Source organism: Bombina bombina, chromosome 2 (genome assembly GCF_027579735.1).
Source record: "Bombina bombina isolate aBomBom1 chromosome 2, aBomBom1.pri, whole genome shotgun sequence".
Lineage (NCBI taxonomy): Eukaryota > Metazoa > Chordata > Amphibia > Anura > Bombinatoridae > Bombina > Bombina bombina.
Window position 1 is genome coordinate 181802499 of NC_069500.1, and position 24121 is coordinate 181826619.

General features: G+C 39.7%; 1 protein-coding gene across 2 annotated transcripts in view; it reads left to right on the forward strand.

Annotated features, from left to right (window-relative positions):
* Positions 1–24121, forward strand: part of AP3B1 (adaptor related protein complex 3 subunit beta 1) — a 1155804-nt gene that overhangs the window by 430178 nt on the left and 701505 nt on the right. For both annotated transcript variants that reach the window (XM_053701376.1, XM_053701377.1), the window contains exon 7: positions 14353–14535. In XM_053701376.1, coding sequence (XP_053557351.1) covers positions 14353–14535 — 183 coding nt within the window. The remainder of the gene's footprint in view (positions 1–14352; positions 14536–24121) is intronic.

The following is a 24121-nucleotide window of genomic DNA, read 5'->3' on the forward strand; positions in this document are numbered from 1 at the left end:
GAGATTCATCTCTTACCTCCCTTTTCAGATCGACGATATACTCTTATATATACCATTACCTCTGCTGATTCTCGTTTCAGTACTGGTTTGGCTTTCTACAAACATGTAGATGAGTGTCCTGGGGTAAGTAAATCTTATTTTCTGTGACACTCTAAGCTATGGTTGGGCACTTTGTTTATAAAGTTCTAAATATATGTATTCAAACATTTATTTGCCTTGACTCAGAATGTTCAACTTTCCTTATTTCAGACAGTCAGTTTCATATTTGGGATAATGCATTTGATTTAATCATTTTTTCTTACCTTCAAAAATTTGACTCTTCCCTGTGGGCTGTTAGGCTCGCGGGGGCTGAAAATGCTTCATTTTATTGCGTCATTCTTGGCGCGGACTTTTTTGGCGCAAAAAATTCGTTTCCGTTTCCGGCGTCATACGTGTCGCCGGAAGTTGCGTCATTTTTTGACGTTATTTTGCGCCAAAAATGTTGGCGTTCCGGATGTGGCGTCATTTTGGCGCCAAAAAGCATTTAGGCGCCAAATAATGTGGGCGTCTTATTGGCGCGAAAAAATATGGGCGTCGCTTTTGTCTCCACATTATTTAAGTCTCATTTTTCATTGCTTCTGGTTGCTAGAAGCTTGTTCTTTGGCATTTTTTCCCATTCCTGAAACTGTCATTTAAGGAATTTGATCAATTTTGCTTTATATATATGTTGTTTTTTCTCTTACATATTGCAAGATGTCTCACGTTGCATCTGAGTCAGAAGATACTACAGGAAAATCGCTGTCTAGTGCTGGATCTACCAAAGCTAAGTGTATCTGCTGTAAACTTTTGGTAGCTATTCCTCCAGCTGTTGTTTGTATTGATTGTCATGACAAACTTGTTAAAGCAGATAATATTTCCTTTAGTAAAGTACCATTGCCTGTTGCAGTTCCTTCAACATCTAAGGTGCAGAATGTTCCTGATAACATAAGAGATTTTGTTTCTGAATCCATAAAGAAGGCTATGTCTGTTATTTCTCCTTCTAGTAAACGTAAAAAATCTTTTAAAACTTCTCTCCCTACAGATGAATTTTTAAATGAACATCATCATTCTGATTCTGATGACTCTTCTGGTTCAGAGGATTCTGTCTCAGAGGTTGATGCTGATAAATCTTCATATTTATTTAAAATGGAATTTATTCGTTCTTTACTTAAAGAAGTACTAATTGCTTTAGAAATAGAGGATTCTGGTCCTCTTGATACTAATTCTAAACGTTTGGATAAGGTATTTAAAGCTCCTGTGGTTATTCCAGAAGTTTTTCCTGTTCCTAATGCTATTTCTGCAGTAATTTCCAAAGAATGGGATAAATTGGGTAATTCATTTACTCCTTCTAAACGTTTTAAGCAATTATATCCTGTGCCGTCTGACAGATTAGAATTTTGGGACAAAATCCCTAAAGTTGATGGGGCTATTTCTACCCTTGCTAAACGTACTACTATTCCTACGTCAGATGGTACTTCGTTTAAGGATCCTTTAGATAGGAAAATTGAATCATTTCTAAGAAAAGCTTATCTGTGTTCAGGTAATCTTCTTAGACCTGCTATATCTTTGGCTGATGTTGCTGCAGCTTCAACTTTTTGGTTGGAAACTTTAGCGCAACAAGTAACACATCATGATTCTCATGATATTATTATTCTTCTACAGCATGCTAATAATTTTATCTGTGATGTCATTTTTGATATTATCAGAGTTGATGTCAGGTTTATGTCTCTAGCTATTTTAGCTAGAAGAGCTTTATGGCTTAAAACTTGGAACGCTGATATGGCTTCTAAATCAACTTTACTTTCCATTTCTTTCCAGGGTAACAAATTATTTGGTTCTCAGTTGGATTCCATTATTTCAACTGTTACTGGTGGGAAAGGAACTTTTTTACCACAGGATAAAAAATCTAAAGGTAAAAGCAGGGCTAATAATCGTTTTCGTTCCTTTCGTTTCAACAAAGAACAAAAGCCTGATCCTTCATCCTCAGGAGCAGTTTCAGTTTGGAAACCATCTCCAGTCTGGAATAAATCCAAGCCAGCTAGAAAGGCAAAGCCTGCTTCTAAGTCCACATGAAGGTGCGGCCCTCATTCCAGCTCAGCTGGTAGGGGGCAGATTACGTTTTTTCAAGGAAATTTGGATCAATTCTGTTCACAATCTTTGGATTCAGAGCATTGTTTCAGAAGGGTACAGAATTGGTTTCAAGATGAGACCTCCTGCAAAGAGATTTTTTCTTTCCCGTGTCCCAGTAAATCCAGTAAAAGCTCAAGCATTTCTGAAATGTGTTTCAGATCTAGAGTTGACTGGAGTAATTATGCCAGTTCCAGTTCCGGAACAGGGGATGGGGTTTTATTCAAATCTCTTCATTGTACCAAAGAAGGAGAATTCCTTCAGACCAGTTCTGGATCTAAAAATATTGAATCGTTATGTAAGAATACCAACGTTCAAGATGGTAACTGTAAGGACTATCTTGCCTTTTGTTCAGCAAGGGAATTATATGTCCACAATAGATTTACAGGATGCATATCTGCATATTCCGATTCATCCAGATCATTATCAGTTCCTGAGATTCTCTTTTCTGGACAAGCATTACCAGTTTGTGGCTCTGCCGTTTGGCCTAGCTACAGCTCCAAGAATTTTTACAAAGGTTCTCGGTGCCCTTCTGTCTGTAATCAGAGAACAGGGTATTGTGGTATTTCCTTATTTTGACGATATCTTGGTACTTGCTCAGTCTTTACATTTAGCAGAATCTCATACGAACCAACTTGTGTTGTTTCTTCAAGATCATGGTTGGAGGATCAATTTACCAAAAAGTTCTTTGATTCCTCAGACAAGGGTAACCTTTCTGGGTTTCCAGATGGATTCAGTGTCCATGACTCTGTCTTTAACAGACAAGAGACGTCTAAAATTGATTGCAGCTTGTCGAAACCTTCAGTCTCAATCATTCCCTTCGGTAGCCTTATGCATGGAAATTCTAGGTCTTATGACTGCTGCATCGGACGCGATCCCCTTTGCTCGTTTTCACATGCGACCTCTTCAGCTCTGTATGCTGAAGCAATGGTGCAAGGATTACACAAAGATATCTCAATTAATATCTTTAAAACCGATTGTTCGACACTCTCTAACATGGTGGACAGATCACCATCGTTTAATTCAGGGGGCTTCTTTTGTGATTCCGACCTGGACTGTAATTTCAACAGATGCAAGTCTCACAGGTTGGGGAGCTGTGTGGGGATCTCTGACGGCACAAGGAGTTTGGGAATCTCAGGAGGTGAGATTACCGATCAATATTTTGGAACTCCGTGCAATTTTCAGAGCTCTTCAGTTTTGGCCTCTTCTGAAGAGAGAATCGTTCATTTGTTTTCAGACAGACAATGTCACAACTGTGGCATACATCAATCATCAAGGAGGGACTCACAGTCCTCTGGCTATGAAAGAAGTATCTCGAATTTTGGTCTGGGCGGAATCCAGCTCCTGTCTAATCTCTGCGGTTCATATCCCAGGTATAGACAATTGGGAAGCGGATTATCTCAGTCGCCAAACGTTGCATCCGGGCGAATGGTCTCTTCACCCAGAGGTATTTCTTCAGATTGTTCAAATGTGGGAACTTCCAGAAATAGATCTGATGGCGTCCCATCTAAACAAGAAACTTCCCAGGTATCTGTCCAGATCCCGGGATCCTCAGGCGGAGGCAGTGGATGCATTATCACTTCCTTGGAAGTATCATCCTGCCTATATCTTTCCGCCTCTAGTTCTTCTTCCAAGAGTAATCTCCAAGATTCTGAAGGAATGCTCGTTTGTTCTGCTGGTAGCTCCGGCATGGCCTCACAGGTTTTGGTATGCGGATCTTGTCCGGATGGCCTCTTGCCAACCGTGGACTCTTCCGTTAAGACCAGACCTTCTGTCACAAGGTCCTTTTTTCCATCAGGATCTGAAATCCTTAAATTTAAAGGTATGGAGATTGAACGCTTGATTCTTGGTCAAAGAGGTTTCTCTGACTCTGTGATTAATACTATGTTACAGGCTCGTAAATCTGTATCTCGAGAGATATATTATAGAGTCTGGAAGACTTATATTTCTTGGTGTCTTTCTCATCATTTTTCTTGGCATTCTTTTAGAATACCGAGAATTTTACAGTTTCTTCAGGATGGTTTAGATAAGGGTTTGTCCGCAAGTTCTTTGAAAGGACAAATCTCTGCTCTTTCTGTTCTTTTTCACAGAAAGATTGCTATTCTTCCTGATATTCATTGTTTTGTACAAGCTTTGGTTCGTATAAAACCTGTTATTAAGTCAATTTCTCCTCCTTGGAGTTTGAATTTGGTTCTGGGAGCTCTTCAAGCTCCTCCGTTTGAACCTATGCATTCAATTAAATTACTTTCTTGGAAAGTTTTGTTCCTTTTGGCCATCTCTTCTGCCAGAAGAGTTTCTGAATTATCTGCTCTTTCTTGTGAGTCTCCTTTTCTGATTTTTCATCAGGATAAGGCGGTGTTGCGAACTTCTTTTGAATTTTTACCTAAAGTTGTGAATTCCAACAACATTAGTAGAGAAATTGTGGTTCCTTCATTATGTCCTAATCCTAAGAATTCTAAGGAGAAATCGTTGCATTCTTTGGATGTTGTTAGAGCTTTGAAATATTATGTTGAAGCTACGAAATCTTTCCGTAAGACTTCTAGTCTATTTGTTATCTTTTCCGGTTCTAGAAAAGGCCAGAAAGCTTCTGCCATTTCTTTGGCATCTTGGTTGAAATCTTTAATTCATCTTGCCTATGTTGAGTCGGGTAAAACTCCGCCTCAGAGAATTACAGCTCATTCTACTAGGTCAGTTTCTACTTCCTGGGCGTTTAGGAATGAAGCTTCGGTTGACCAGATTTGCAAAGCAGCAACTTGGTCCTCTTTGCATACTTTTACTAAATTCTACCATTTTGATGTATTTTCTTCTTCTGAAGCAGTTTTTGGTAGAAAAGTACTTCAGGCAGCGGTTTCAGTTTGAATCTTCTGCTTATGTTTTTCGTTAAACTTTATTTTTGGGTGTGGATTATTTTCAGCAGGAATTGGCTGTCTTTATTTTATCCCTCCCTCTCTAGTGACTCTTGTGTGGAAAGATCCACATCTTGGGTAGTCATTATCCCATACGTCACTAGCTCATGGACTCTTGCTAATTACATGAAAGAAAACATAATTTATGTAAGAACTTACCTGATAAATTCATTTCTTTCATATTAGCAAGAGTCCATGAGGCCCGCCCTTTTTTTGTGGTGGTTATGATTTTGTATAAAGCACAATTATTCCAATTCCTTATTTTATATGCTTTCGCACTTTTTTATCACCCCACTTCTTGGCTATTCGTTAAACTGAATTGTGGGTGTGGTGAGGGGTGTATTTATAGGCATTTTGAGGTTTGGGAAACTTTGCCCCTCCTGGTAGGAATGTATATCCCATACGTCACTAGCTCATGGACTCTTGCTAATATGAAAGAAATGAATTTATCAGGTAAGTTCTTACATAAATTATGTTTTTCTCCTACATTGGTGTATCCGGTCCACGGCTTCATCCTTACTTGTGGGATATTCTCAATCCCTACAGGAAGTGGCAAAGAGAGCACACAGCAGAGCTGTCCATATAGCTCCCCTCAGGCTGCGCCCCCCAGTCATTCTCTTTGCCGCTCTAACAAGTAGCATCTCCACGGGGGTGGTAAAGAGTATGTGGTGTTATATTTGTAGTTTTATTTCTTCAATCAAGAGTTTGTTATTTTAAAATAGTGCCGGTTTGTACTATTTACTCTGAGGCAGAGAGTGATGAAGATTTCTGCTGAGAGGAATATGATTTTAGCACCACTAACTAAAATCCATTGCTGTTCTCACACAGGACTGTTGAATACCGGAGAACTTCAGTTGGGGGGAACAGTTTGCAGGCTTATCTGCTTCAGGTATGATCGGTCATTTTTCTAACAAGTAATGCTAGAAGACACTCAGAAATCCCCTCAGGGATAGGTAAGCCATTTTTCTCAGACTCTGTATAAAATGATGGCTTAAATTAAGGGCTCAATGCTGGTTGACACTATTGTGGGCTTAATCGATTGCTTATTAGCATGTTTCAGTATGAATAAGGTGTTTTTTGAGACTTTTAACACACTTATGGGGTTTAATATTGCGCCTGTCACTTAGACACCTAATCTAGTCTATAAGGCCCCACCACTCTGGAATGAAGAGGGAGGAGGCCTCATTTTCGCGCCTCAATTGCGCAGTTTTTTTGGCTAGACAGTTCATGCAGCTTCACGTGGGGAGTCCAGAGACATCAGAAAGAATTTCTTACTCAAATAATCCCTAAGGAAGGTAAAAGCCACAGTAGAGGCTGTGGCATTGTGCTGTAGTGTTTTTAACCGGTTAACTGCTGTTCTTAGCTCCGGTTTGGGCATTAAGGGGTTAATTGGTCTGAAAAATTGTGTGCAATCCTTTCAAGGCATTAAGACAATGTGGTGAAAATTTCATTAAAATCGGATGATTTTTTGATGTTTTTTTGATGTTTTAGTAATAAAGTGTGCACTTTTATTATTTAAAGACACAGTAACATTTTTGTCAAAATGATTTTTTATTGCATTGAAGTTCTGTCTAACTCTGTCAAACATGTCTGACCCTTCAGATAGCATTTGTTCTGTATGTTTAGAGGCCAAGGCGCTGCCCCCATTAAACTTATGTGTGAAGTGTGCTATAGCGTCCAAACAGCTTAAGGACCGCACAGTCACGCTTATAGATGTAGCCCAAAATGATTCTTTAGCTGAAGGTAGTGAGGATAGTCCTCTATCCTCTCCTTCTGTGTCAACACCAGCTATGCCCGCGCCAGCGATGCCCAGTACATCTAGCGCACCAATTCCTATTACTTTGCAACAGTTAGCGGCAGTAATGGATAATTCTCTTGCAGAATTCTTATCCAAACTGCCAGCTTTCCCAAGGAAGCGTGATAGTTCAGTTTTAAATACAGAAGATGAGCAAGCTGACGCAGCGGATAATTTATCTGTAGTGCCTTCACATCAATCTGATTTGGCGGTGAAGGAGGGCCTGTCTGTGGGAGAAATTTCTGACACAGGAAAAGTTTCTCAGCAGGCAGAGCCAGATACCATAGCATTTAAATTTAAGTTAGAACACCTCCGCGCTCTGCTTAAGGAGGTCCTAGCTACACTTGATGATTGTGACCCCTTGGTGGTCCCAGAAAAATTGTGTAAAATGGACAAATTCTTAGAGGTCCCAGTACACACTGATGCGTTTCCGATACCTAAGAGGGTGACGGATATAGTGACTAGGGAGTGGGAGAGACCAGGTGTACCTTTTGTTCCTCCCCCTATATTTAAGAAAATGTTCCCCATTGTTGACCCCAAAAAGGACGCGTGGCAGACGGTCCCTAAGGTAGAGGGGGCAGTTTCACTTTCTACACTAGCTAAACGCACGACTATACCAATAGAAGATAGTTGCGCTTTCAAAGATCCTATGGATAAAAAATTAGAAGGTTTGCTTAAGAAAATTTTTGTTCAACAAGGTTTTCTTCTTCAACCAATTTCTTGCATTATTCCTGTAACCACTGCAGCGTCTTTTTGGTTTGAGGAACTAGAAAACTAGCTCCAGAAGGAGACTTCTTATGATGAACTCATGGACAGAATTCACGCCCTGAAGTTGGCTAATTCCTTCATTACAGATGCAGCTTTTCAGTTAGCTAAATTATCGGCGAAAAATTCAAGTTTTGCAATCGTGGCTCGCAGAGCGCTTTGGCTAAAATCTTGGTCGGCGGATGTGTCGTCCAAAACAAAATTGCTTAATATTCCTTTCAAGGGTAAGACCCTATTCGGGCCAGAGTTGAAAGAAATTATTTCAGATATCACTGGGGGAAAGGGCCATGCCCTTCCACAAGATAGACCTTTCAAAGCTAAAAATAAGTCTAATTTTCGTTCCTTTCGCAATTTCAGGAACGGACCTGCTTCTACCTCTACAGCCACTAGGCAAGAGGGTAACGCATCCCAGCCCAAACCAGCATGGAAACCATTGCAAGGCTGGAACAAGGGTAAACAGGCCAAGAAGCCTGCTGCTGCTACCAAAACAGCATGAAAGGGTAGCCCCCGATCCGGGACCGGATCTAGTAGGGGGCAGACTTTCTCTCTTTGCTCAGGCTTGGGCAAGAGACGTTCCGGACCCCTGGGCGCTAGAAATTGTCTCTCAGGGGTATCTTCTGGAATTCAAGGACCTTCCTCCAAAGGGATGGTTCCACATGTCTCGCTTATCTTTAGACCAGATAAAGAGACAGGCATTCTTACGTTGCGTAGAAGACCTTCTAAAAATGGGAGTGATACACCCAGTTCCAACAGCAGAACAAGGAATGGGTTTTTACTCAAACCTGTTTGTAGTTCCCAAAAAGGAAGGAACTTTCAGGCCAATCCTGGATTTAAAAATCCTAAACAAATTCCTCAGAGTTCCATCATTCAAAATGGAAACCATTCGGCCAATTTTACCAACGATCCAGGAGGGTCAATATATGACTACCGTGGACTTAAAGGATGCGTACCTGCATATTCCTATCCACAAAGATCACCATCAGTTCCTGAGGTTCACTTTCTTGGACAAGCATTACCAATTCGTGGCCCTTCCCTTTGGATTGGCCACTGCTCCCAGAATTTTCACAAAGGTGCTAGGGTCCCTTCTAGCGGTACTAAGACCAAGGGGCATTGCAGTAGCACCTTATCTAGACGACATCTTAATACAGGCGTCGTCCTTTCACAAGACAAAGGCTCATACGGACATTGTTCTAGCCTTTCTAAGGTCTCACAGGTGGAAGGTGAACATAGAAAAGAGTTCTCTGTCCCCGTTCACAAGGGTTCCCTTCCTGGGAACAATAATAGACTCAATAGAAATGAAGATTTTTCTGACGGAGGTCAGGAAGTTAAAGCTTTTGAACACTTGTCGAGTTCTTCATGCCATTCCTCAACCCTCCGTAGCTCAGTGCATGGAGGTAATAGGACTCATGGTTGCAACAATGGACGTGGTTCCCTTCGCTCGAATTCATTTAAGACCACTGCAACTGTGCATGCTCAAACAGTGGAATGGGGATTATGCAGATTTGTCTCCCCAGATACAAATGGACCAGAAAACCAGAGACTCACTCCTCTGGTGGTTGTCTCAGGATCACCTGTCTCAGGGAATGAGTTTCCGCAGACCGGAGTGGATCATTGTCACGACCGACGCCAGCCTCTTGGGTTGGGGTGCGGTCTGGGAGTCCCTGAAAGCTCAGGGTCTATGGTCTCGGGAAGAATCTCTTCTCCCGATAAACATTTTGATATTGAGAGCGATATTCAATGCGCTCCAGGCATGGCCTCAACTAGCGGAGGCCAAATTCATCAGATTTCAGTCGGACAACATGACGACTGTAGCGTACATCAATCATCAGGGAACAAAGAGTTCCCTGGCGATGAGAGAGGTATCCAAGACCATCAAATGGGCAGAGGATCACTCCTGCCATCTATCAGCAATTCACATCCCAGGAGTGGACAACTGGGAAGCGGATTATCTGAGTGGTCAGACCTTCCATCCGGGGGAGTGGGAACTTCACCTGGAGGTTTTTGCCCAGTTAACTCAACTATGGGGCCTTCCAGATCTGGATCTGATGGCGTTGCGTCAGAACTCCAAAGTTCCACGTTACGGGTCCAGCTCCAGGGATCTCAAGGCGACATTGGTAGATGCCTTAGGGGCGCCTTGGTCGTTCAATCTAGCTTATGTCTTTCCACCGTTTCCTCTTCTCCCCCGGCTAGTAGTCAGGATCAAACAGGAGAAGGCTTCGGTAATTCTGATAGCTCCTGCGTGGCCACGCAGGACTTGCTATGCAGACCTGGTGAATATGTCATTGCTTCCACCATGGAAGCTACCTTTGAGGCAGGACCTTCTAATCCAAGGTCCATTCACATATCCAAACCTAGTTTCTCTGCAACTGACTGCTTGGAGATTGAACGCTTAATTCTAGCTAAGCGTCGGTTTTCGGAATCAGTTATAGATACTCTGATCCAGGCTAGGAAGCCTGTCACCAGAAAAATTTACCATAAGATATGGTGGAAATATCTTTGCTGGTGCGAATCCAAGGGTTACTCATGGAGTAAGATTAGGATTCCAAGGTTACTATCTTTTCTACAAGAAGGATTGGAGAAAGGTCTGTCAGCTAGTTCCTTAAAAGGACAGATATCTGCTCTGTCTGTTTTGTTACACAAGCGTCTGGTAGCCGTGCCAGATGTTCAGGCTTTTGTACAGGCTTTAGTCAGAATCAAGCCCGTCTACAGACCTGTGAGTCCTCCATGGAGTCTAAATTTAGTTCTTTCAGTTCTCCAAGGGGTTCCGTTTGAACCTCTACATTCCATAGATATTAAGTTACTGTCTTGGAAAGTTTTGTTTTTGGTAGCTATTTCTTCTGCTAGAAGAGTTTCTGAATTGTCTGCTTTGCAGTGTAATTCACCCTATCTGGTGTTTCATACAGATAAGGTCGTTTTACGTACCAAACCTGGTTTTCTTCCAAAGGTAGTTTCCAATAAGAATATTAACCAGGAAATAGTCGTTCCTTCTCTGTGTCCTAATCCAGTTTCTAACAAGGAACGTCTGTTACTCAATCCTGATGTGGTTCGTGCTTTGAAGTTTTATCTAAAAGCAACTAAAGACTTCAGACAAACATCGTCCTTGTTTGTCGTCTATTCTGGCAAGAGGAGAGGTCAAAAAGCGACTGCGACCTCTCTGTCTTTCTGGCTGAAAAGCATAATCCGATTGACTTATGAGACTGCTGGAAGGCAGCCTCCTGAACGAATTACAGCTCACTCTACTAGAACTGTGACTTCCACATGGGCTTTCAAGAATGAGGCTTCTGTTGAACAGATCTGTAAGGCAGCGACTTGGTCTTCACTGCATACATTTACCAAATTTTACAAATTCGATACTTTTGCTTCTTCGGAGGCTATTTTTGGGAGAAAGGTTTTGCAAGCAGTGGTGCCTTCCGTTTAGGTTACCTGACTTGTTCCCTCCCTTCATCCGTGTCCTAAAGCTTTGGTATTGGTTCCCACAAGTAAGGATGAAGCCGTGGACCGGATACACCAATGTAGGAGAAAACAGAATTTGTTTACCTGATAAATTTCTTTCTCCTACGGTGTATACGGTCCATGGCCCACCCTGGCATTTTGGTCAGGTTTAAATTTATTTTTAAAAACTACAGTCACCACTGCACCCTATGGTTCTCCTTTTTCTCCTAACCGTCGGTTGAATGACTGGGGGGGGGCGGAGCCTGAGGGGAGCTATATGGACAGCTCTGCTGTGTGCTCTCTTTGCCACTTCCTGTAGGGATTGAGAATATCCCACAAGTAAGGATGAAGCCGTGGACCGGATACACCGTAGGAGAAAGAAATTTATCAGGTAAACATAAATTCTGTTTTTTTTGTTGGTATTTTAAAATACCCACAATTATACAATTTGACTAAAAAATGACTAATGTCTTTTTAAGATATGAAAGGATGGCCAAACTCTTAAAATTCTTGACATAAAACTCAATAATACCCATAATTCATCATACATAAGTAAAATATTCATAATTTTTGGTACAGATTTATGGAATATCACTGACTTTAACCAGTAGCAGTATTAATTGTTATACAACTGCTGGTTAAAGTAATTAAGACCCTTTATAAATCTGCACACAAGTTTTTTTTTTTGTTTTTTTTAAAGTATGTATTTTTACTTGTGTTTGATATATATATATTAATAAATTTTTTTTTACTTGTGTGCAGATTTATAAAGGGTCTTAATGGCTTTAACCAGCAGTTGTATAACATTTAATACAGCTAGTGATTAAAGTCACTAAGACACTTTTAAAAGTGTGTGTAAGACTATCTTTTCTCAGCACTATAACTGTCAACTCATACTCATTTATGGCATTGGGGTCCGCGGGTTAAGGGCAGTAAGCCATTGCTATTGTTTTCACACATTTTTTCAGCATATTAAAGACCCTCTCCGTTCCAAATCTCATATAGCAGGAGTGAGCAGCCTGCATAGCTGACCTGATCAGCAAGAAGATAAACCGACACATTTTGAGCCGGGAGAAGCCCTGCACGGAACTTGTAGTTTCCAGTGCCTGCCTTGCAGCATGTAAAGAACCCTTCCTTATAAAATGTTCTGTGCAGCTGGATGCTGCAAATAGTGGGGGTATGAGGGGGGCCCGGTCGGGCCCCTGACTGGAGTCATGGCTATCACCCCCTGATGGCGACCCTGCCTGCATCAAGCAGGAGCAGGCATCAGTGATACTGATTGCTCCATCATGGCCGCGAAGGACGTGGTTCGCTGATCTGGTGGGCATGTCCCCATCTCCTCCATGGAAGTTACCTTGTTGCAGGGATCGGCTGGAACAAGGTCCTTTTGTTGATCAAAATCTAGATTCTCTGAGGCTGACTGCGTAGAGATTAAACACTTAGTCCTAGCCAGGAGAGTTTTTTCTGAGAGAGTTATTGATACTCTCATTCAGTCTTGTTAGCCAGTTACTTGTCGCATGTATCATAAGGTGTGGAGAACCTATTTATTCTGGTGTGAAGAGCGTGGATTCCCCTGGCATAAAGTTAAGGTTGCCAGGATCCTATCGCTTCTCCAGGAAGGACTGGAGAAGGATCTTTCTGCCAGTTCCCTGAGGGGACAGATTTCATCCCTGTCTGTTTTACTGCTCAAGAGGCTCTCGGAGCTTCCAGATGTACAGTCTTTTGTTAAGGCTCTGATAATGATCAGGCTTGTGTTCAGATCTAAGGCTCCTCCCTGGAGTCTGAATCTTGTTAAGGTTTTGCATGAAATTTACATTAAGTTGTTATCCTGGAAGGTTCTTTCTCTACTGACTATTGCATCTGCGCGCAATGTATCTGAGATTGCCACCTTGCAATGTGAGCCTCCTTATCTGGTGTTCCATGCTGATAAGGCTATCCTACGTACTAAGTTAGGGTTTCTTCCTAAGGTTGTGTCAGACCCTAATATCAATCAAGAGATTGTGGTTCCTTCCTTGTGTCCTAATCCTTCTTCTTTGAACGAATGTTTGCTTCATAATTTGGACGTGGTTCGAGCCTTGAAGTTCTTTCTTCAGGCTACTAAGTATTTTAGACAAACTCCTTCCTTGTTTGTTGCCTAGTTTGAGAAGCGTAAGGGGCAGAAGGTCTCTGCGACTTCCTTGTCTTTTTGGTTAAGGAATGTTATCCGCTTAGCTTATGAGACAGCAGGACATAAGCCTCCTCAGAGAATTACGGCTTATTCTACTAGAGCAGTGGCTTCCTCTTGGGCCTTTAAGAATGAGGCATCTATGGATCAGATTTGTAAGGCAGCTACCTGTTCTTACATGCTTTTTCTAAATTTTTACAAGTTTGATGTTTTTGCTTCTGCTGAAGCAGCCTTCGGGAGAGAGGTTTTGCAGGCTGTGGTGCCCTCAGATTAGGGTCCGCCTCTCTTTTTGTCCCTCCTGTTTTCATTCAGTGTCCTCTAGAGCTTAGGTATAAGATTCCCAACAGTAAGGAATGAAGCCGTGGACTCTCCTTATATTAAGAAGGAAAACATAAATTATGCTTACCAGATAATTAAATTTCTTTCTGTATAAGGAGAGTCCACGACTCCCGCCCGTGTTCTCCGATGGGGGGCCCACTAAATCATATTTTTCTTCTGGCACCTTTTATACCCTAAAATTTTTCCTACTGTTTCTTGTTCCCTCGGCAGAATGACTGGGCTATAGGGGAAGTGGAAGAGGTATTTAAGCCTTTGGCTGGGGTGTCTTTGCCTCCTCCTGGTGGCCAGGTTCAGTATTTCCCAACAGTAAGGAATGAAGCCATGGACTCTTCTTATACAGAAGGAAATTAAATTATCTGGTAAGCATAAATTGTTTTATATACAATCTGTTTTACATACATTTATGTTAAATTGTGCAATTAATCTGTGCTTTGTTTAGCATAAAATGATATAATATTAGAAAATATTACACAGCCCCGACCCGGCTACATCATAATGCCACCCAGCTGGCAACATTTTCTGTATGGCACTAAAATAAAGATGTGATGAAAGCTTGAAAAAGTAAATGAAATTAGTGTTAAACATGTAAAAAAAACGCCACACATACGTTCCTGTTGTGAATACGTTTCTTATTTACATACACTTTTGATTGAATCTGTGGTTTAAAATGTTTCTCTTTAATGTGTTTGATAATAAGAGTACAGTAAACAGAACTGAATTGCCTGTTGTATGGATGACTAGCATAGATCTTCAAACTTATTTGTTGTTTACTAACAAAGCTCATTTTCTTTTTGTTTTTTTCTAAGCTGGTTGCAGGAAGTGTTGTGATGGCATTTGAAGAGGTGTGTCCAGATAGAATTGATTTAATTCACAAAAATTACAGAAAACTTTGCAGTTTACTGGTTGATGTGGAAGAGTGGGGTCAAGTTGTTATAATCCACATGCTGACACGCTATGCTCGTACACAGTTTGTTAATCCATGGCAAGAGGTAAGTGTTCATATATACATACATACATACATACATACACATATATATATATTATAATGTTAAAATGTATTTTTTTCTGGCAATTGTCATACCCAAGCTTGTTTGGACCTTAGTTCAAAAAGGGTTTTTTCTGTTGGTTAAGAAGCTCCATGTGGCATTCAGCTGATCACCTGAATCATAGGCTTAGGAAACAAAATCATGGTGGCCCCTGTTACCTACTACATTACATGAGACCACTCTTTCACATGAGTGTTTCTGCATCTGCCTAGCTTACAGGTGACTGTCATAATGATATTCTACTGCATTAGTCCTCTAAAAAATGACCTTATTACACCCTCAATAAAAAAATCATAAACACCTGGATCAACTGCTAGCCTCCCTTTTCTTTCCTAAGATATCGAGAGTCCATGACGTCCTCAATTACTAGTGGAAATATCACTCCTGGCCAGCAGGAGGAGGCAAAGACCACCACAGCAAAGCTGTTAAGTTTCCCCAGTCATTCTCTTTGCCTCGGTCAATGGAGGAGGTGAAGTTCTGGTGTCTGAAGAAAATTGGATTTCTTTCGCTAAAAGCAAGATTTTCTTTCATGTAATTGGCAAGAGTCCATGAACTAGTGACGTATGGGATATACATTCCTACCAGGAGGGGGCAAAGTTTCCGAAACCTCAAATGCCTATAAAATACACCTCCCACCACACCCACAACTCAGTTTTACAAAACTTTGCCTCCTATGGAGGTGGTGAAGTACGTTTGTGCTTGTTTTTTATGATTTCTTCTATGATAAGCTCTTCTAAGCATTCTGAAGCCCAATTCCTCTCAGAGTACAGTGTTTGTCAGAGGGATGTGAAGAGAGTATCGCCTATTGATTTTATGCTTTCTCTCACGGGAAATCTTTTCAAGGGTTCTCCGTTATCGGTTGTAGGGATTCATCTCCTACCTCCCTTTTCAGATCGACTATATACTCTTATATACCATTACCTCTGCTGATAGTTTTCAGTACTGGTTTGGCTATCTGCTATATGTGGATGGGTGTCTTTTGGTAAGTATGTATCATTGTTTAAAACACTCTCAGCTATGGTTTGGCACTTTATGTATTAAAATAAAGTTTTAAATATATGTATTTTACTTATATTTGCCATGAGTCAGGTCTATGTGTATTTCCCTTTTCAGTCTAAACAGTTTCAGTATAGGAATTATGTTTGAGAAGTTTATTTAAACTTTTTTCTTACCTGTGGTTCAGTCATTTTCTAATTTGACTTGCTTTTCATTTTTTTCTCAGGCAAATCTAGGCTCATAAGGACGCAAAATGCTGTTTTTATTGCACCATTCTTGGCGCAATTTTTTTTACGCAAAGTTGTGCCTCTGATGGCGCAAATTTCATCATTTCCTGCATCTTTGTTGACGCTAGTTGTTTTGGCGCGAAACTTTGTTATGACGCGAGTTGTGTCACTTTCTGGTGTTAGTTTTGCGCCAAAAAATTAAGTTGTTTTACCCATCTCCGTCTATTGCTTGTTGTTTTCATGAGTTTTGAAAGCTATTATGCCTGCTTTTTTATTTTTTTTAAATATATACTATCTTTGTTTTTCTTTCTACTGAAACTGTTACATTGTGGAAATTGAATGTTTTGCCTAATGTTATTTTTCTTTTTCTGTTACATTTTGCGAGATGTCTCATACTGATCCTGACTCTGTTACTGTAGTAGCTATGATGCCCTGAAACACAATTCTACAAAGCTTAGTGTGTGTTTTTTTTTTCATTATTAAGCTGTTATTTCCTCAGCTCAATTATGTGGCATTTATTTATCATATTTTATGCTAGTAATGTTTCTACATGTACAATGCCATTTACTGTTTTTACTTATTCAGTTCATGTACTTTGATTTCATCTGCAAACTCACGTTATTGCTTATATCATACAAGGGTATGACTGCTATTATGCCTTTAAGTAAACTTACGAGGTCTTTTCAAAATTGTTAAGATTTAATTAATTTTGTTCTGATCGACAGCATACTTAAGTTTATTTTACTGATGAAGGTTTTCTTTGGTTCAAAGGATCCTGTATCAGAGACAGTTTTGTTAAAAATTTTGTTATTTCTTTCATGTAATTAGCAAGAGTCCATGAGCTAGTGACGTATGGGATATACATTCCTACCAGGAGGGGCAAAGTTTCCCAAACCTCAAAATGCCTATAAATACACCCCTCACCACACCCACAAATCAGTTTTACAAACTTTGCCTCCTGTGGAGGTGGTGAAGTACGTTTGTACTAAATTCTACCATTTTGATGTGTTTTCTTCTTCTGAAGCAGTTTTTGGTAGAAAGGTTCTTCAGGCAGCTGTTTCAGTTTGATTCTTCTGCTTATAATTTCAGTTTTTTTCATTATAAGATTTAAACTTTATTTTGAGTGTGGATTATTTTCAGCGGAATTGGCGGTCTTTATTTTATCCCTCCCTCTCTAGTGACTCTTGCGTGGAAGATCCACATCTTGGGTATTCATTATCCCATACGTCACTAGCTCATGGACTCTTGCTAATTACATGAAAGAAAACATAATTTATGTAAGAACTTACCTGATAAATTCATTTCTTTCATATTAGCAAGAGTCCATGAGGCCCACCCTTTTTGTGGTGGTTATGATTTTTTTGTATAAAGCACAATTATTCCAATTCCTTATTTTTTATGCTTTCGCACTTTTGTCTTATCACCCCACTTCTTGGCTATGCGTTAAACTGATTTGTGGGTGTGGTGAGGGGTGTATTTATAGGCATTTTGAGGTTTGGGAAACTTTGCCCCTCCTGGTAGGAATGTATATCCCATACGTCACTAGCTCATGGACTCTTGCTAATATGAAAGAAATGAATTTATCAGGTAAGTTCTTACATAAATTATGTTTTTTAGCTTTTAGGAGCCTAGTCCTCCTATTAACTATGTTATTTTAAAATCTGAATTTTAAGATTTTACTTTGCTCCTGATGTTTTTTCCTATTCAAAATACTATCTGTATTATGTTCTAAAGAATGGTTTATCCTGATAACATTTTGAGACTGTACTACTATTTCTATGGAAATTGGTACTTATTTTTAGGATTCTTTAGAGTTTGAATATAACCTTAGTAGAGCATATTCACGTACTGTTTATATTTTCAGCTCAGTCTTATCTGTGGCTGACATTACTGTTTTTTTCAACCTTTTTGTTGTTGAATAGTTAACATAAGCAGTTTTAGATTCTCAAGTATATAACTCTGTTTATTTACCTTGGATGTATTCATTTTATTATGTTTACTATATCTATTATTATGATTTCAAATATATTTTTATTATCTCTAGCTTGTTAGGATAAAATTTGTTTGATTTCTATTATCTCCACTATTTTTGGAGGTTTAGAATTTTGTCTGCCCTTCTTTTAGTCCGGTGATGTAGATCAGTTTGTCCTGACTACTAACGCTTGTTCTAGATCCAAGGATCATAGATTCATATCCCGGCAGGGTTAATTCAGCCTTTTGGCCTTCTGAGTTCAATTTATTGTGTACCATTTATTTGGGTAATAACTGTTTTTATCAGCTGCTAATTTGGTTAACTCAGAGTGTAAGCAAAAAAAATAATCATTTTTTGTATCCTTCTGGGAGAAAAACGCTATATAATTACTAGTTATTAGACTGCATGAAGGTGCGGTTCTTAAACCAATCCTTCTGGTGGGCGGCAGATTAAATTGTTTTTGGATGAACTCCGCCCAAAATCTATGTTATTCTTAGGGTTTGAATAGATTTTAAGATTGAAAATGGGAAAAATCTTTCTTTCTCAGTACACTCTGTGAATTTTTTTCAGGAGTGATTATCCCAAAGAAGAAAGGTTTATTCAGTCCAATCTTGGATCTGAAGACTTTTATATTGTTTTGTTAGTCTCAACTTTTAAGTTGGCAATTATAATATAGGAGTATTATGCCTTTTTGTTTAGCAAGGTCATTTCATGTCCACTCCATTTTACAGGATGTTGATCCTCATATTTTATTTCATTCAGACCACTTGTGGATTCTGAGATTCTCTTTTTTTAGATAAGCTTTACCAATTTGTCACTTTTCCATTTGGTACAGCGTCGGCTTTATGAATCTTTTCAAAGGTTCTTGGTGCCCTTCTTTCTGTATTCAGACAGTATTGTATGGTATTGTGGTGCTTCCTTATTTGGATGGTATCTTGGTATTAGCTTAAACTTTTTGTTTATTAAAGCCGAACTGATAGCACAGCATGCTGATTCCCGGTTAGGTCCATTCAGCCTTTCATCCTTCCGAGGTCGATTAAATGAGCAGCATCTTCATTCCCTTACGGGTGACTAGCCACGCTTTACAAGTACCCAATACATACATATGAAAGAGCAATATTCAAATATATGGACTTTTCTTTTTTTGGAATTTCTCATGAATCAGCTAAGTTTTGCTTCTTCAAAACATGGTTAGAGGATTTAATTTACCTAAGAGTTTTGTGATTCCTCAGTCAAGGGTCACTTCTTTTTGGGTTTCTAGATGGATTCTGTGTTCATATATTTGTCTTTATCGGACAAAAGTCAATTGTGATTGGCGTTAGCCTTTCTAACTTACAGTCTATAACATTTCTTTCAGTGGATATGTGCATGGAAGTTTTAGGTCTCATAACTGCAGCATCGGGCAAGGTTCCCTTTGCTCGTTTTTCATCTGAGATCTCTTTTTGCTTTGCATACTGAATCAAAGATACAGGGATTGTTTTCAGATATCACAGTTGATATTCTTAAATCCTAACACTCTACTCTCTATGTTTTGGTTATTAGTCTATCATCGTTTTATTTAGGGGGCCTCCTTTTGTTCGTCCTTCCTGGACTGTATTCTTTTTGGATGCAAGTCTTACAGGTTGGGGAGCTGTCTGAGGGTCTCTGACAGAACAAGGGGTTTGGAAACTTTAAGAGGCGAGGTTTCCAATCGATATTTTAGAACTCCATGCTATTTTCAGAGCTCTTTCAGGCTTGGCCTCTTTTAGGAGAGAACTTTTCATTTTTTTTGCTTTTAGACGGACAATATCACAACTGTGGCATATGTCAATCAACAAATAGGGACTTGTAGTTCCTTAGCAATTAAGAAGTATCTTGGGAGGTGGATTATCTCAGCCGTCAGTCTTTACATCCGGGACAGTGTTATCTCTATACAGATGTGTTTTATCAATTTCCCAGGTACCTTTTCAGGTCCAGGGATCCTCAGGCGGAGATGGTGGATGCATTAGCAGTGTCTTGGTTTTGCAACCGGACTACATCTTTCCACCTCTGTTTTTTTTTCTTCCAAGGATGATTTCCAAGATCATTGGAACAGTGTCATGTGTTTCTGATAGCATCAGCATGGCCTCACAGGTTTGGTATGTGGATCTTGTTCGGATGTCCAGTTGCCATCCTTGGCCACTTTCTCTTTTGCCAGCCCTCTTGTTTTAGGGGCCATTTTTCCATCGGGATCTCAAATTACTTATTTGATGGTATGGAAATTGATTAGTGTTTAGTCATAGAGGTTTCTCTGACTCAGTTTTTATCACTATTTTGCATGCTTATAAGTCTGTTCAAGGAACATGTATATCAGGTTTGGAAAACCTATATTTTTGGTGGTGTTCTCATAAATTCTCTTGGCATTCTTTTAGAATTCCTAGGATTTTACAGTTTTTTCAGGATGGTTTGGATAAGTTTGTCTGCAATTTTTTTTGAAGGGACAAATCTCTGTTCTTTCGGTTTTATTTCCTAGAAAGATTGTTTAAACTTCCTGATATTCACTGTTTTGTCCAGGCTTTGGTTGGTATCAAACCTGTTCATTTATTAATTTCTCCTTTTTGGTGTCTTATTTGGTTTAAATATTTTGCAGGCTCTTTCTTTTGAGCCTATATTTTTTTTGAAGATTATCTACTTTCTTGGAAAGTGTTGTTTCTTTTGACTATCTCTTCTGCTACAATAGTTTCTGATTTATCAGCTCTCTTGTGTGTCCCCTTATCTGTTTTTTCCATCTAGATAACATAATTTATGTAAGAATTTACCTGATAAATTAATTTCTTTCATATTGGCAAGAGTCCATGAGCTAGTGAGGTATGGGATATACAATCCTACCAGGAGGGGCAAAGTTTCCCAAACCTCAAAATGCCTATAAATACACCCCTCAGCACACCCACAATTCAGTTTAACGAATAGCCAAGAAGTGGGGTGATAAAGAAAGGAGTAAAAAGCATCAACAAAGGATTTTGGAAATAATTGTGCTTTATACAAAAAAATCATAACCACCATAAAAAGGGTGGGCCTCATGGACTCTTGCCAATATGAAAGAAATGAATTTATCAGGTAAATTCTTACATAAATTATGTTTTCTTTCATGTAATTGGCAAGAGTCCATGAGCTAGTGACGTATGGGATATCAATACCCAAGATGTGGAACTCCACTCAAGAGTCACTAGAGAGGGAGGGATAAAAATAAACAGCCATTTCTCGCTGAAAATATAATCCACAACCCAAAATATAAATTATTCTCATAATGAAAAGAAAAACTTAAAACATCAGCAGAAGAATCAAACTGAAACAGCTGCCTGAAGAACCTTCCAAAAACTGCTTCTGAAGAAGCAAATACATCAAAATGGTAGAATTTAGTAAATGTATGCAAAGAAGACCCAGTTGCTGCTTTGCAAATCTGATCAACTGAAGCTTCATTCTTAAAAGCCCACGAAGTGGAGACTGATCTAGTAGAATGAGCTGTAATTCTCTGAGGCGGGGCCTGACCCGACTTCAAATAAGCTTGAAGAATCAAAAGCTTTAACCAAGAAGCCTAGGACCAGAAAATATAACAAATTGACTAGAAGTCTTCCTGAAATCTTTAGTAGCTTCAACATAATATTTCAAAGCTCTCACCACATCCAAAGAATGTAAGGATCTTTCCAAAGAATTCTTAGGATTAGGACACAAGGAAGGGACAACAATTTATCTACTTATGTTGTTAGAATTCACAACTTTAGGCAAAAATTTAAATGAAGTCCGCAAAACCGCCTTATCCTGATGAAAAATCAGAAAAGGAGATTCACAAGAAAGAAAGCAGAAGAGATGGCCAAAAGGAACTACACTTTCCAAGAAAGTAGTTTAATGTCCAAAGAATGCATAGGCTCAAATAGAGGAGCCTGTAACGTCTTCAAAACCAAATTAAGACTCCAAGGAGGAGAAATTAATTTAATGACGGGCTTAATACAAACTAAAGCCTGTACAAAACAGTGAATATCAGGATGTTTAGCAATCTTTCTGTGAAATAAAACAGAAAGGGCAGATATTTGTCCCTTCAAGGAACTTGCAGACAAACCCTTATCCAAATCTTCCTGAAGAAACTGTAGAATTCTAGGAATTCTAGAAGAATGCCAAGAGAATTTATTAAAGAACACCAGGAAATGTAGGTCTTCCAAACTCTATAATAAATCTTCCTAGAGACAGATTTACGAGCTTGTAACATAGTATTAATCACTGAGTCAGAGAAACCTCTATGACTTAGTACTAAGCGTTCAATTTCCATACTTTCAAATTTAATGATTTGAGATCCTGATGGAAAAACGGACCTTGAGACAGAAGGTCCGGCCTTACCAGAAATGGCCAAGGTTGGCAACTGGACATCCGAACAAGATCCGCATACCAAAACCTGTGTGGCCATGCTGGAGCCACCAGCAACACAAATGATTGTTCCATGATGATTTTGGATATCACTCTTGGAAGAAGAACTAGAGGCGGGAAAATGTAAGCAGGATGATAACACCAAGGAAGTGTCAGCGCATCCACTGCTTCCGCCTTAACATCTCTGGACAGGTATCTGGGAAGTTTCTTGTTTAGATGAGAGGCCATGAGATCTATTCCTGGAAGACCCCACATCTGAACAATCTGAGAAAACGCATCTGGATGGAGAGACCACTCCCCCAGATGTAAAGTCTGACGGCTGAGATAATCCGCCTCCCAATTGTCTACACCTGGGATATGCACCGCAGAGATTAGACAGGAGCTGGATTCCGCCCAAGCAAGTATCCAATATACTTCTTTCATTGCTTGGGTGAGTCCCACCCTGATGATTGACATATGCCACAGTTGTGATATTGTCTGTCTGAAAGCAAATGAATGGTTCTCTCTTCAACAGAGGCCAGAACTGAAGAACTCTGAGAATTGCACGGAGTTCTAAAATATTGATTGGTAATTTCGCCTCTTGAGATTTCCAAACCCCTTGTGCTGTCAGAGATCTCCAAACAGCTCCCCAACCTGAAAGACTTGCGTCTGTAGTGATCACAGTCCAGGTTGGCCAAACAAAGGAAGCCCCTTGAATTAAACGCTTGTGATTTAACCACCACGTCAGAGAGTGTCTAGCATTGGAATTTAAGGATATTAACTGTGATATCTTTGTATAATCCCTGCACCATTGATTCAACATACAAAGCTGGAGAGGTCTCATGTGAAAACGAGCAAAAGGAATCGTGTCCAATGCTGCAGTCATGAGGCCTAAAACTTCCATGCACATAGCCACTGAAGGGAATGACTGAGACTGAAGGTGCCGACAGGCTGCAACTAATTTCAAACGTCTCTTGTCTGTTAGAGACAGAGTCATGGACACTGAATCTATCTGGAAACCTAAAAAGGTGACCCTTGTCTGAGGAATCAAACTTTTTGGTAAATTGATCCTCCAACCATGTTTTTGAAGAAACAACACTAGTTGATTTGTGTGAGATTCTGTAGAACGTAAAGACTGAGCTAGTACCAAGATATCGTCCAAATAAGGAAACACCACAATACCCTGTTCTCTGATTACAGAGAGTAGGGCACCTAGAACCTTTGAAAAGATTCTTGGAGCTGTTGCTAGGCCAAATGGAAGAGCAACAAATTGGTAATGCCTGTCTAGAAAAGAGAATCTCAGGAACTGATAATGTTCTGGATGAATCGGAATATGAAGGTATGCATCCTGCAAGTCTATTGTAGACATATTATGTCCTTGCTGAACAAAAGGCAGAATAGTCCTTATTGTCACCATCTTGAAAGTTGGTACTGTTACATAACGATTCAAAATTTTCAGATCCAGAACTGGTCTGAATAAATTTTCCTTCTTTGGGACAATGAATAGATTTGAATAAAACCCCAGACCTTGTTCCTGAAAAGGAACCGGCATGATTACCCCTGAAGACTCCAGGTCTGAAACACACTTCAGGAAAGCCTGAGCTTTTACTGGATTTGCTGGGATACGTGATAGAAAAAATCTTCTCACAGGAGGTCTTACTCTGAATCCTATTTGACACCCTTGAGAGACAATGCTCTGAATCCATTGATTTTGGAGAGAATTTATCCAAAAATCCTTGAAAAACCTTAATCTGCCCCCCTACCAGATGAGCTGGAATGAGGGCCGCACCTTCATGCGGACTTAGGAGCTGATTTTGTTTTTTTAAAAGGCTTGGATTTATTCCAATTTGAGGAAGGCTTCCAATTTGAAACAGATTCCTTGGGGGAAGAATTTGATTTTTGTTCCTTATTTTGACGAAAGGAACTAAAACGGTTAGAAGCCTTCCTCCAGTAACAGTTGAAATAATAGAATCCAACT